This window comes from Sycon ciliatum, chromosome 7 (genome assembly GCF_964019385.1).
Source record: "Sycon ciliatum chromosome 7, ocSycCili1.1, whole genome shotgun sequence".
Taxonomy (NCBI): Eukaryota; Metazoa; Porifera; class Calcarea; order Leucosolenida; family Sycettidae; genus Sycon; species Sycon ciliatum.
Window position 1 is genome coordinate 25,558,934 of NC_088649.1, and position 15,380 is coordinate 25,574,313.

Consider the following 15,380-nt stretch of genomic DNA (forward strand, 5'->3'; position numbering starts at 1 on the left):
ATTGATGATGCCATAGACAACATGGGTGACGCACAGTATTTCACAACCCTAGATCTTGCATCCGGTTACTGGCAGGTAGAGCTAACTAATGCAGCAAGGGCGAAATCAGCATTTGTCACTCCATTTGGATTGTTTGAATGGAAAGTCATGCCATTTGGGTTGTGCAATGCCCCAGCAACTTTCCAGCGCCTGATGACCATGGTTCTGGGTGATCTTGTGCCAAGCGTATGTTCAGCGTACATAGATGACACCATAACTTTCTCGAAAACATTTCAAGAACATCTGGTTAGACTGCGCCTAGTATTTGAAAAATTCCGGGCAGCAGGTTTGAAAGTCAAGCCTCGTAAGTGCCAGATTCTGAGCAAGTCGGTTACGTATCTTGGGCATGTGTTCAAGGGAGGTGGTGTGAGCCCTGATCCCAAGAATTGCAGTTCGGTCACCAGTCTCAAACCACTTAGCTCTGCAACCGAGGTTCGTCGATTTGTAGGTTTTGCTTCCTACTACAGGCGGTTCATTAAGGACTTCGCGACAATTGCAGCACCGCTACACAAGCTAATGCAGAAACAGGCAAGCTTTTCGTGGACGGATGAGTGTCAGCAAGCGTTCGATATCCTGAAGCAGAAGCTCACGTCATCTCCTGTCCTGACGTACCCGGATCCATCCCGCAAGTTTATCCTGGACACGGATGCTTCTGACACTGGTATTGGTGCAACTCTATCGCAGGTTGACGATCAGGGCAGAGAGCAGGTAATTGCGTATGCTAGTAGTTCACTTAGTAAGAGCCAACGTCGCTACGGCACAACTCGGCGTGAGATGTATGCAGTGGTCTTCTTTGTGCAATACTTCAAACATTATTTGCTGGGTGCAAACTTTACCTTGCGAACCGATCACAAAGCCCTTCTCTGGTTGAAGGCTTTCAAGGATTCGGAAGGTATCCTGGCGAGATGGTTGGAGAAACTAGAAGCGTTCGATTTCACAACTGTCCACCGTAGAGGTACTCAGCATGCCAACGCAGATGCATTGTCACGGTTCCATAGCCAACCTGCGGACAATTCGGAGCATCCTGCATCGGCCACTGCCGAGCCTTCAGTAATGGATCCAAATATTACTGTTGTCTGTCCTTCCCAGTCTTCCATTCCTGTCCCTACAGCCGTGCCATCAGTCTCTCCGGATACAGCAGCTGGTGATGCATTGACGCAGGATTCTGGACATCAAGCATACGTGGGTAATGTTGACGTTGAATCACAACCTGCAGAACATGCGAATGATGATAGCAATTTACTTGGAAGCAATTGGGCAGATTTTTTTAGTGCAGAAGATATTCGCAGAGCTCAAGCGGAAGACAGTGACATTGACTGCATGATTGGTTGGCAACAAGCATTGTTAGACAGGCCTAAACGCAGTGATAGTGCTATGAAAGGAGCATCATTAACCTTGATACGTCTGTGGAGTCAGTGGAAACGGCTGGTTCTGCAAGATGGCTTATTGTATCGTACGTACACTTCAGTAGATGGTAGCAACTCATTTCTGCAACTTGTTGTACCTGTCAGTTTGCGACAGAGAATTATGACTGGGATGCACAATGAGTGTAGTGGTGGCCACCTCGCTACTGAACGTACTCTAGAGAAGGTGAAAGCTAGATTCTATTGGCCTTTTATGTCGTCTGACATTGAGCTGCATTGCAAGGCGTGTGCGCTTTGTTCAGCTAGGCGTACCCCAGCACCAACCGCTCGCGCTCCGATGAAGGTGGACCAACCATCCTTTCCACTGCAACGTGTCGCTATGGACATCATGGGACCACTGCCCAGAACAAATCGAGGTAACCTCTACATTGTTGTGATTACTGATTATTTCACGAAGTGGGTAGAAGCGTTTGCCATCCCGGATATGACTGCTAGGACAATAGCTTCGGCACTGATTATTGGTTTCATTTGTCGCTACGGTGTGCCACTGTCTATCCACACTGATCAAGGTGCGCAATTTGAGTCAAATTTGTTCAAATCCATCTGTGAACTGTTAGATATGAAGAAGACACGCACGACTCCATACCATCCTTCTAGTGATGGTTTAGTTGAACGGATGAATCGCACACTTGAGAACATGCTGAGTGCCAGAGTCAATGCCAATCACAATGACTGGGACCTGCATATTCAACGCTGTTTACTGGCGTATCGTAGTAGCGTACATAGTTCAACCAAGGAAACCCCAGCTAGATTGATGTTCGGCAGAGAGCTTAAGTTGCCAGTGGATATTATGTTTAACGACTCCAGAGAACATGTCAAATCTGTACCTGACTATATGATTGGTCTCGAGATCTCCTTGCAGCAGGCATTTTCTCACGCTCGATCAGCTGGCGCTAAAGCACAGAAACGTCAGAAGGACTACTATGATGCAAAGACGACCAAGCCACGGTTTGCGATCAATGACAAGGTGCGCTTACACAACCCAGCTGTGAAAGCAGGCAACACAAAGAAGTTCCTCAAGCCATGGACCGGGCCGTATCGAGTTGTCGAGGTGATCGATGACGTGGTGTACAGGATTGAGCACTGTGATACAGGGAAACTCCAGGTGGTGCACATCAACCGGCTCAAGTCAACGACTCAAGTACCGGAGGAGCAGCACGCTCCAGTGCCAGCACACCTACCTCAACCGGCGCTAATTGATTACGTGCAAGACGCAGTTCCGGCTATTCCAGTTCCGCCTGTTCCGGTTCCAGCAGTTCCGGTTATTCCAGTTCCGGCAGTTCCAGCTGTTCCAGTTCCGGCTGTTCCAGTCCCGGCTGTTCCGGCAGCTCCCGTTGTGCCAGCCGTTCCGATCATGCCACAGGCAGGTGGGTATAACTTACGCAATCGGGCAAATCTCCAGAGGCCGGTGCGATACCGTCAATGAGAGCCAAGAACAATTGATATGTACAATTTTCTTGTGAAGATTTGAGAGATTGAGATTTGAGTTTTTTTAGATATAGTGTTGGGTTGGCATTTAACACACAGTTTATATAGCTTCTTCCTTGGGTTCTTTCGTTTCATTTTTATTTTTACAATATTCACATTATCACGAGGACGTGATTCAATCTGGGAGGGGGCCATGTAGAGCATGCAGATTCTTCAACCTTGTACCTGTTGCATTGTAGTCTAGTGCCTGTGTCACTGTAGCTTGGTGTGTTAAAACCTGTACAGTAATAAGACTAGTATCCTTTGCATGTGAAGTTCGAACCTACCTTTTTCCAGAAGCTTTCCTTTTTTTCTTTACTTTCTTCCAATACATGTCTTCTGATTGGCCGAATCTGTGCCATCTCTCTATCTCCTGATTGGTCTAAACCGTTGCTCGTTGTTATGTGAAACCTGAACTCTCTTAGTCTTGGCACATATAAAAAGCTCTGTCTCTGAAGAAAGATCATCCTTCATTTCTTCAACCACTTCTCCTTGCTCTGGTGAGACTTGTTGGTTGTTGTGTGCCCAACCACTTGGGCCACGCTACAACACCACCACGTGTCATCGTCAGTAAAAACCACCAGACGTCTCCATCGAGTAAACTGGGACAGTTTCAGTATCGACCTCCAGAGGAAACAGCAGCAAGACTTTGATGCCCACAGCAATATCCATGATATGGTTCATTCTTTCACTTCTTCTATCATGTCCACACTAGACCAGTATGCACCATTGGTACCCCAGCGTAAACGCGCACGCCGCCCATGCCCCTGGCTGACTGATGAGCTTGTGGGTGCAGTTCGTAAACGTAATCATCCTGGAAGTTCGGCTTCCGAGCTGAGTCTTTTGCAGAGTTGTTGTTCTAATTATTCAAATGCAGTATTAATATCCTAAAAATATTTTATCAACAAGGGCATGTTTGATTGATGGGATCCGGTTCCCGATCCCGATCTTGGATCACTCGGATCCTCCCAGCTCCAATCGAATGATGGCTAGCACAGTTGGTCGTCGTAATGATGACGTACAAAAATGGCGATTGAAAGTTGCCAAGGTTGTCAAGGTACCGGTCAATTTTTGTAATAAATTTTGAAATTCAAATCTAAACGCGTGAGCTAGCAGGGTTCTGCGATCATGTTTCCGCCTCCATAATAGGACCATTTCAAGTCCATAAAAAGCCACTGTTCCACTTCCATTCCATTCCACGTGTAGCTTGTGAAGTTAGCTGTTGTTCTCCTGCCTCGTGAGGTCTTGTGCAGTTCCATTTTTCGGTAGCAAGCATCATGGACGAAGGAGATAATGAGATTTGCCGACGGAAAATCTGTGTCGTAGTTGGCATTGTAGCTGTGGTAGTTCCCAGAATCCTGCAAAGTGAGGAGATACCGTCTGATTTGTTTGATGAGATTTGTGTACTGTCCCACCAACCTGGCCTCAATGGAAATTGTATGCACAAAGCTATCCCAGTCTGTCCACATAGCTGTGCAGGGCAATGGAGGTCGGAAGCCTATACCCGTGCGCAAGCAACTTTTGGTTACTCTTTGGTGGCTTGGCAGTAAGAGCACCATCAGAGAGGTGGCAGACAAGTTTGGTCTATCCAAATCGACAGTATGGCACAGCGTACGGCGTGTGTGTTTTGCCTTGCAGGACATGGCTCCGTTATTGATATGTTGGCCCCAGGGGCAAGGTGCAGAGAGGACGCAAGCAGAATTTCATTCAGCTCAGCACATCCACGGCGTCATGGGGGCGATTGATGGTTGCCATATCCCGATTGCAGCACCAAATGAGGCACCTGAGACATACCTGAACAGGAAAAATTTCATTCCGTTATTCTACAAGCAGTCTGCGACAGGAACCTGCTATTTACGGATGCGTATTGTGGCTGGCCTGGCTCTGTGCATGATGCCAGAGTATTCGAAAACAGTCCCCTGAAGCAGTTGGTCACTGAAGATGCTCGTCGTTTCTTTTCTGGAGAAGCCTTTATCGTTGGAGATTCTGCGTACCCATTACAGCCGAAGCTGATGACTCCCTTCAGGGATGATGGTCACCGCACAGCAAGTCAGACCAATTATAACTTCAGGCACTCGTCAACACGGATGTGTATTGAAAGAGCTTTCGCATTGCTGAAAGGAAGATGGAGGCAACTCAAGTATCTAAATATTGTGAATGTTGAGAACGCCACCCATATCACCATTGCCGCCTGTGTGTTGCACAATATGGCCATCATGCACGAAGACGATGTCGGTGACTTTCTTCAAGACCTACCTGAAGGTGATGTACCTAATCCAACGTAGTATTTTCAACCAAACACCAGTGCCGCAGACAAGCGCAACCGAATTGTTGATCTCATTGCTTAACAGAGGAAGGCAGACTTTCACAATTATTGACTTTCTACTACTCTCTTCGCATAATTCTGCTGTATTTGAGTAGGGTCCTCATTTCTTTCCACACTCTACCTTCCATGCAACTGTTCTCAAATCAAAGCATGTGTGAAAAGCTTTTGGGTGCCAGCTACTGACTGCAGAGAATGGCAAGGAATAGTGTCGTGCAAGTAGGCAGTAGTGTGTGATTGGTAGTCTTCCCTGCCACCCCATGCTTGAACGCAAACCGCGTCACACATACACGCAACCAGAAGATGATACTCGATAATGCGTAGGTAGTACTTTCTCATTATAAGCAGTGAAATAAGCACAAACTCGAGTATCTTGAATGATACATCATTGAGAGAGGGATACATAAAAATTGTAGATGCAAAGTATCATCACCGATTCATTGGTGTGTGTGTGTGTGTATGTGTGTGTGTGTGTGTGTGTGTGTGTGTGTGTATGTGTGTGTGTGTGTGTGTGTGTGTGTGTGTATGTGTGTGTGTGTGTATGTGTGTATGTGTGTGTGTGTGTGTGTGTGTGTGTGTGTATGTATGTGTGTGTATGTGTGTGTGTGTGTGTATGTGTGTGTGTGTGTGTATGTGTGTGTGTGTGTGTGTGTGTATGTGTGTGTGTGTGTGTGTGTGTGTGTGTGTATGTGTGTGTGTGTGTGTGTGTATGTATGTGTGTGTATGTGTGTGTGTGTGTGTGTATGTGTGTGTGTGTGTGTGTATGTGTGTGTGTGTGTGTGTGTGTATGTGTGTGTGTGTGTGTGTGTGTGTGTGTGTGTGTGTGTGTGTGTATGTGTGTGTGTGTGTGTGTGTGTGTGTGTATGTGTGTGTGTGTGTGTGTGTGTGTATGTATGTGCATGTAGCATTGGATGTTATGTAGAAACACATGCTGTATGCTTCACAAACTCACAATAGATACATACATAAATAGTACTTCGAAGTATGCCTCTACTGCTTTGGAAGCCTATTGACAGCTGCAGTAAGGTCGCCAAGTATTGCCATCTGCTCGTTGTGCTTATGCTCTTGCCAGGTTCTATGTTCACATTTCGTCTGCTTGAGCCATTCCAGGGCGTCACTGGACTGCCCTCCAGACCGCTTTCTCCTCTTCTTTACGCACTTCTCCTCATCATTAGCGGCAGGGGTTGCCACGGCTGCTGATGCACCTGCTGGAGCATTGAGACGGACTGGGGTAGATTGCGGTGTGGTCGGAGCGGATGATACTCTTGCTTCACCATCCTGATCGTCATCCGAATCCGACAATTCAACTGGACGCTTTGGGGGTCTAGTGACAGGAACCAGCATTTTGGGTGGATGTTGGGCTTCCAACCAAACGTAGAATTCATTTCATCATAGAAAGCAGGCGGCTGTTTACGGTCAGCCCCAGTTTTTTGCTGCGAATCCACATAAGCTTTGTACGCTTTCATCAGGTTTTTCCATCTGTTTTCACATTGTTCTGCAGACGGATGTAGTTCCTCGTCCGGGAATGTTACTGCAATTCGCTGGGAAATCCGGTTCCACACACTCTTTTTCGTCCAGTTGATGTCTTGAAACAAGCCGTCATTTTCAGACCGTGCCGAAATTAGTTCCGGCGTCAGCCGTCTTGTCCACTGAAAGCCAGGCCTACGATCTTGGCCACTGGGCTGAGGGGGCTTTGACGCAAGACTTTCAGCTGCCATTGTCAGGAACGAGAAAGATGAGGGAGATAGTGAATACTAATCGTGCTGAATGCCTTTTATATGCGAGGAAAAGTTGTCCCTCACGTCATTCTCGCCATACTAGGATCATCTCTCCGGTCTGGTCCGGCCATGTTTGCAATTTCGGTGCCAATCTTGGCAATTTGCCGCCCAATGAGCCGCAGTTGTAGAAGCAGTAACAGCAAACATTGGAGTGAGTTGAATTGGAATTGGAAGGAAGCACAAATGGAAGAAAGTGAAAGCTCCACGTGCTGATGGCCCAAGTGAAAAGGGCTCTCACAGGTTCCGTATCTCCATATGTTGAATTTTGCTGTACATGTCGGCTATTTTCCGCCCAATGAGCCGCAGTTGTAGAAGCAGCAACAGCCAAAATTGGAGTGAGTTGAATCGGAACGAAGCATAAACGGACTAATGTGAAACCTCCACGTGTTGATGGCCCGAGTGAAAAGTGCTCCCGATCCCACGGGTTCCGTATCTCCATGTCCATATGTGTTGAATTCCGCTTCAAACGTGGGCTAGTTGCCGCATAATGAGCCGCAGTGGTAGAAGCCGCAATAACAGCCAAAATTGGAGTGAGTTGAATTGGAACGAAGCACAAATGGAAGAAAACGAAACTTCCCCGTCGACTGTTGGTGGCCCGAGGGAAAAGAGCTCCATGGATCCAACGGGTTCCGCATCTCCATATGTTGAATTTCGCTGCCACTCAGGGCTGTTTGCCAGCAAAGGATACGCAATGGTTGAAACGGTAAACCAAAAAATAACAAAGGAATGAAACAACCAAACTTTTGCTGTGCAAGGCGCGAGGAAAGGCATTCCCGCGGGTTGGGTCCCGCCAAATGTGCAGTTGTCGTGGCAAAAAAGGATCCGTTGGTTCGGGCAACCCCGCTCCCCGAGGTGGGTTGACGGGATCCAAATCCAAAGGATCCGGATTCGACCAATCGAAAGGGTGCGAATCCAGTGGATCCGGTGGATCGAGATCCCGATCCTACCAAACGAACATGACCTAAGACAGTTTCAAAACTGGTTATCCTCGAAGCCTGTTTTTGTCTTGCTTGTCCGGAGGCATGTACACTTTCGTATGTGCGTAGAATAGTTGCAAACAAGGCGAGGGAACCGGATAATCGAACACACCTACTGTATGTATGCACTGCATATGCTGTAAATCGGTAACCAACGATTTTCTTCCGGATGGCAAGGGACCCGGATAAAAGAGGACCGGATAAGTGAGGTCTGACTGTCCCAGCAATATATTCAAACTTTGGCACTACTTCATGAAAGGAGATTTAGGTTGTGTTTTTGTTTCTGGGAGAAAACATTTCTGAGCTATTCACCCTGCAGACGTAGAATTATGTGATAGTATGGGGCTGAGAGCCTTACCGAGAGTATCATATACATTGGCATCACCTACAGCGCTGGCTTAGCAGCAAATGAGTTTAAATTTGAGCTTAAATCGACAATGACAAGATACCTCGTCACGCACATGAAGCATGGACCACTGTACAAACTGCGTTACATTCGGTGGTGGAAGAAGTGGCAACATATTAATTTTAGTGTCCTTGCCCAACGCTTGCCGAGCTGACTGGGTGCTGACGTTGGATAAGGAATATCCGATTAGCGATGGACCTGCAGCTTCCACTGATATGGACCATTCAAATCAACACCCACAGTCCGACATGCCCTGATATAATTTTTTAACCGGACTTTCCACTCAATTCAGTGTGTTGTGATGCTGCGAACATTCAAGTGTAGCGAACTGTGAGCGAGTGATGCAATGGAGCCTTTTGTGTTGTCTTTTCTGCGCAGAGCACTGTGCTAATGGCGTTCTGGCCCAGGACCTGAGTTGCAAGTGCAACCGCACTGTCTTCTATGGAGACTACTGTGAAAAGGGTAAGACTGCAGGATAAAACTGTCTAAGTCTGTGTGGATTATACATGTACTACAATGGAAATAACCCGCTGGTGAACGGGGTATACTGCTGTCTATATTTAAGGACCAACAAAATCCGCGTGTGGCTTATACTCAAGGGCAGCTTAATTAATGCCGATTCACAACACCACTTTCTGCGACGCGACTTGCGACAGTTGCAACTAGAAACTGTCTGTCCTGAGCTGTCGCGTACAGTCGCAAGTCACCTGTCGCAGAATTTGAAGAAAGTTCAACTTTTGCGACATGTGATGTTCGACATGCGCAAATGGAGTACAGTTTCTACCCTGGGTGCTCATGCAGTGCACGTGCATAGTACTACTACACGGGTGTTTGCAGTGCATGAACTCTGGCCAGTCGTCCCCGTACTCAAAATGCGTACGCATTCGGATCTACCGTACATATCCTCGTATTTTGGGCGAATCTGAACGGTACGATGCGGTCGAATTGGGCCTGAATTTGCCCTGAACCAGACGCTATCGAAGTAAAATTAGGCATTTTGAAGGCTACACGGGAACGCTGCGGCCATGTCTTCTTTCCTGCGTCTTTTGTTTGAAAATCGGAGCGTTTTTGAGCTCGTAGTTTCGTCTTCGTTGTGGAATGGCCGTGCGTACAGTCTCCTTGGAATTACCAATGTCACACCCCCGTTTATTACATTACTAGGAGTTTGGCCGGCAGCCACGATAGTTTTTATCCCTGGTTCCATATGTCCTTTTATTGAACAGCCAAACGAAACTTTGTGGTGCGGGGGTCTCAAGTTTGTCACTTTGAGTTGTACACAACAACCACATCAACACCTCAAAGAGCCAAAAAACCAAGTGAGCAAAGTATTTCAATGTTTCGCTTTTGCCTGGCCTGCTGTGAAGATGGAGACTTCTACTCGGTAGCAGATACTCGTATCAATAAGCTGGGAGGGAGAGCGTGGCCAGTAAAATGTTAGGATAAAAAGAGCCACATTCTCTCTCGGAAAAGGTCGTCGTTCCAACACACTGGCTCTACCCAGATCTGTAGTAGGCTAGATTTTGCATGCACGTGCGAGATTTGCATCCGTCGCGCACATAGCCAGAGTCGAAATTTTTGTACTCTCGGATTTGCTGCCATCTTGACGAGTGGCCTCTGCACACTAGTGCATAAGGATTTCGCATACATGAAAAAAAGATTGTGAACTGTGTGTCGCTGTCACGGCTTGTCGCAGCTCGTCGCAGGTGTCACAAGTCGCATGTCGCGTTGCTAGAAGTTGTATTGTGAATCGGCCTTTATACTCGAATGTGGATTTTACTCTGGAAAATACTGTTCATGACCAGGTGCTGATGTCACGACCGTATTTCCACACCCAGATTTTTTTGCCACGAAATGCAGCTACCTACCCTATAGTTTGGAAGGATGCACATCATTGTGAACCTGATGAAGGCAATTTGCCGAAACGTTGGAATAATTGTTGTGAAATGAGTTGAACTATTGCAGTGTTAATGGAAGAGAGCGTGTGGGCTCTACTCTCAACTGTTTATGAAAATGCAGGAAGCCTCCCCACTTTTACTGCCCTATCTATCGCCGTTAATTAATTTGACGCAGAATAGGCCTCGCCCCTAATTTTTTGGGGTTGAACTAGTGATGTGTGGCTTTTATACTCTGGGAAATCTGGTGCTTGGACAGTCTGGCTCAACCGCTGGTAACTTGTTTGTGGTTCAATTGCTCCCTTCATGCTTCTCATTGCATAGCATGCCGTGATGCTTTTCCTTGCCATTCCCTGCTCTTGTTGCGCATGCATGAACATATCGTATCTCTACAGATGGCTGCAAGTGCTTGAACCAGGGTCAGTGTGACAACGAGGGTAAATGCATCTGCCCGACAAGATTCTACGGAGAACATTGCCAACTCGGTAGGTAGCAAGATATTCATTTTTGTCAATGCAAACAGTTATTTTGACTCATTGCATATAAGGCTGAGGTTGTGATCGTTTCTTCATACCCTGATCCAGATCCAGACCCACTACTACTATTATCATTCCGTTTGAATGTGGTGGATCTCCCCAAAGTGCACCTGGGGTGTTGTGTAATCTGGATGTTTAAAAAAACTGCTTTGACGTGTTGCACCCGATGATGATCATGAATCATGTACTAACCATGCTGTGCTGTTCTGTTGCTATTTTTGTTGTGCACTGAAACAATATGTACGTCATGCACTGCACACAATAACTGCTGCAGAGTGCAGAACATGTCTGAACCAGGGTCGCTGTAATGAAGACGGCACCTGCACCTGCGCTGAAGGATGGATTGGTGACCGGTGCCAGACTGGTAAGTGTCTACTTAATGAAGCGAATACGCTGCATTCCTTCGGCGTGCGTACTGCATGTTGCAGTTACATTTCTTTCGCTTTGTAAATCTATGTCCAGTGAAAGTAATGCCATGTGTTCGGATTGCAGTCCGCATTTTAAACACTCCTAATTTACACCCCCAAAAAATAAAAGGTCTGTGCTGCTCACACTCCAGTGGTTAAAATTAATGCACCACGATGTAAAGGGTCAATGGGTATAATCTGGGCACGGATAATACTCAGGTACGGCGATTCCTCTGGAAAGTATGGTACATTGTAGTAGTTGATTTGCCTGTCGTCGGTTGGACTAGTTGAGCCAACTTGCATGCATGAACGGCGGTCATCGGCTCCAGCAACTTCTGGTCTCCTGGCTTGTTGCAAAATGCCCATTTTGTGTCACCCGGGAAACATAAGCGGGACTTGATCACAGCGGATTTTGAGAAGTGGAGTGTCCCTGCCTCATTAATATCATCAAGAGTCCATAATCCCGCAGAGTGCGCAATTAGGATGGGGTTGTGGGACGGCGTAATCCGTGATTTACGTCATGTTTGGGTCGGACTTGCGTCATTTCGTCGACGCGGTCAACCACGGTTCACACTTTCCCTACTCATGATGTCACACTATGACGTTCAACACGCATTTCGTCCCAGATCTGATCAGTGAAGTTGCGCACTCTGGAGGATTATGGATTCTTGATATAATGGTTTGACCTTGCTTGCAGCCGCCGTGAATGGTTTGTCGATGATGTAAGCCGAGTAGATTTATGTCAGGGAAATGCAAATTTTCTACTCCACTGGCCGAGTGGAGTGAAGAAATTAAGCTTTCCCCAGTGGTCACTAGAACAGGTTGGAACTACAGGCACACTACATCGTCTGATGTGAGTTTTCACCATCACCAGACCCCATAGAACGGGTAGCCAGGCCGTTGTAGATGTTGGATGGGATGTGTTCTGGTCCAATGGATTGAAATAATCAGCTCCTACTCAAGCCCATCCAGCATCTCGACAAAAAGAACAGTATTGGCCGTGGATTTACAAGCCAAAAGTCTGCTCCATCTGTCATGCCGTGCCCCTCAAAGACTGTGAAAGTCCCTAAATAGTACCTCACATCTTTTTTTTCTCGATGTCTGCTGCGGGCATAATTTGCATGCTGCACACGTTTTTCTTTGGGACGTTCGTAGACTGATTTCTTACTGTTATGCCAATGTCTGGCATACTGACCAATGTTGTTGTTGTGTGTTGGTTTAATGTAGGGTGTGCGGACACGGACCCATGCTGCGTGAACAAGCGCATCGTGACACGCCGGGATCAGGTCTGCCGTGCCGCCACCAGCGACTGTGACGTGGCAGAGTACTGCGACGGCGAGAATGCCACATGTCCACAGGACCTGACCGCACGCAACGGCTGGCCTTGCTCCAATAGTCAAGCATCCTGCTGGAGTGGAGTTTGCCAATCACGAACTGGCCAGTGTCAGAGTGTCTGGAACGATATGGATCAAGGGTCAGCTCCTGAGGATTGCTTCGCGATCATGAACGTTTTTGGAGAACGTACGGGTAACTGTGGTTTCAAATCGTCCAATTCCACCCCAGGAACCTATGCAGCCTGTGCGGCTGGAGATGCCCTATGTGGTAGTTTGTTCTGCCTTCCACTTGCTCGAAAGAACCAACCCAGTAGTGATGTTCTGTCAAAAACCGTTCCCGTACGCGGTGATGGCGGTATAATCAGGTGCAATGGTTTGTACGCGTCCCCGCCAAGAAGCCACGATGACCCATCGCTCGTGAAGGACGGAACACGCTGTGATGCCAGCGGCGCTAACAAGGACCTCGTGTGCCACAAGCAACGCTGCGTGGACCAGTCTCGAGTCACCAGTCAGTGTTCGGTCGATGCTGACAGCGGCAAAGAGTGTGGTGGAGTCGGTGTCTGTACAAATGTAACAACCTGCCTTTACCCACCCACACCTGGTAAGTTTTTGTTTTCACTGAATACCACAGAACCATCAGATGCTGCACAGCGGGGGCGGTGGCATATTGGATGGAAGTGGGGGTGGGGCAAAAGTAACTCCTCAAACGAAAGGTCTCGGAATCATCGTTACTAACTTACCAACCTAGTGGGCGTTTTCAATTCATTTTTAGTTTCTGTACGTCCACGGTGCGTTTGGTTGGTACGATCTAGAACAGGATCGAACAGCTTGTGCACATGGCGCAGCCCCATGCCAACTACACGGTACTCCAGAAACAGAGCACATTTTTGTGAAAAATATGCCAAACTTAGTACATACTTCAAAATGTGTATGTGTCACCATGGTGACTGTGTACAGTACGAAGAGTCCAACTCCAAAGCGTGTGCACGTGATCATTTGGGACCAAAATCGATGTTCCCGCCAGGCTTCACAGTGAAAAAGTGAAACTGCTCGGTTTGCTCCGGCCTTGAGGCCGGAGCGAGCAGAACATGTTCTGGCCGACCCAGAACAGGTGCAGTGCCAACCAAACGCGCTGTTCTGGTGAATCCTGTTCTAGGTCGTACCAACCAAATGCGCCCCCAGTTGGCATATGGATGCGATGTGCTACAGATCTTGGCTCTCAAACTATTGCTCTTACATGCAAAGTACAAGCAACAAAATAGCCGTCACGCCTTTTTTTAGAGCTGCCTTACTGCGTGTGAGCAAAACTCTGTATCCTCCAACCAAAATTTTCATCGGCTCACGTACTCAACGTAGAATGGTCATTCAAAGTCCTCAGATTCCTGAGGCTCAAGCTATTCTGACCTCTACTTTGCACGAGCCATGCAACCATGACCTACAGGGAACGTCCCCTTTCTTGGGCATGCTGTTCACAGACGGGCTCGCCTCACACGCAATTTGTAAAAAAATGGTTGTATCTGTGGTTCGCTCTTTCGTGCTATTACTGTCCTCGCAATTGGAACAGGCTCGGCCAAAAGCGGTATGGTTGCCAGGTATACTAACCACTGAGCTATGGATATGGTTACGTGTGGACACACGGAATTCGCAAAACAACTTCGTAGCACGTCCTGTGGTACTGCGCTGTAGGACTGTTTGTCAGGATGGTTCATGTGCAGTGCGAGCGCAGAAGGACCGGAAGTTGTGTGCGGATTGGATCACGTTTTCCAGTTTGAATTTTCTTCACATCGCGGATGTTCGAGCTGGGAAGGCAGAAGAACAGAGGTTCGAATATTCAGGGATTTTCAGCCCTAACGCAAACCCAGATTTTGCAATTTCACAAGAGTTTTAAAAGCCTCAGTACAGCTCCTGAAAAGAGTTTTTTGAGTAATAATGATACGGTGGCGAAGACATACCTTTAATAACCAGAGAAATGGTGGTAGCTACTAGTTACTAGCAAGAGTAGATAAACAAGAGTGCGCAACTCCGGATCTCTCCTGCACAATCTGCAAATACCCCCGCCCACTGCAGAATTTTTGTGGGCGTCACCTTTTTTCAGAGAAACGCGCATTTTGCCGCAGAGCAGTGCAGAGTAGGCAAAGCCCGATTTTGCCAGTGAAGCTTCGATATTTTGCCGCAACATTTTGCTTTCTCATCGTTAATATTTTGCTTTCATTTGCCAGGCCACTCGATATTTTGCTCCCTTTTGCCCCAAAAAATAAATTGTGTCACATGTGGGAAAAGTGACCGAAAGTGGATCAAGTGTGGGCAAAAATGAGAAAAAGTGAGTCACGTTTTGCTAAAACTGTGCGAAATTGAGTCACATGCACCTTGTAAGTGTAAAATCTTCAAATTTCCAGCGAACACACCGATATTTTGCTCCGTTTTGCTAGCAAATTCCCTTTCAGAATTCTTCGATATTTTGCTAGCATAATTGCTAGCAAAATCGGGCTATGCCTAGTCTGGGGCACGTGCTTGGCACTGGGCTTGTAGTGTAAGTCCGGCCAAGAGCACGAGGGAAAACTTTCCGAAAGACTCGCAGCGCGAGCGTCGTCGAAAAGATTACGTCAACAAAAAATCTGCCGTGGGCCTACCCATCCGCGAGTTGCACACACTTGTTTATGTACTCTTGATGGCAAGCGGACCGAGCTCGGGACAACCTTCCGGGTTTTGAGCTGACTGCATAGACAGAAGCACCGGTGACCTCAGAGTTGAGGAAATTCCTAATTTGCGTTTCCATCTGTATCGTAACTTGTTAGGG

At 47.3% G+C, this 15,380-nt stretch overlaps 1 protein-coding gene across 1 annotated transcript in view; it reads left to right on the forward strand.

Annotated features, from left to right (window-relative positions):
* LOC135821221 (neurogenic locus Notch protein-like) overlaps positions 1-15,380 on the forward strand; it is a 44,553-nt gene that overhangs the window by 27,781 nt on the left and 1,392 nt on the right. The window contains exons 13-16 of the mRNA XM_065334285.1: positions 8,793-8,876; positions 10,702-10,791; positions 11,117-11,206; positions 12,477-13,184. Coding sequence (XP_065190357.1) covers positions 8,793-8,876; positions 10,702-10,791; positions 11,117-11,206; positions 12,477-13,184 — 972 coding nt within the window. The remainder of the gene's footprint in view (positions 1-8,792; positions 8,877-10,701; positions 10,792-11,116; positions 11,207-12,476; positions 13,185-15,380) is intronic.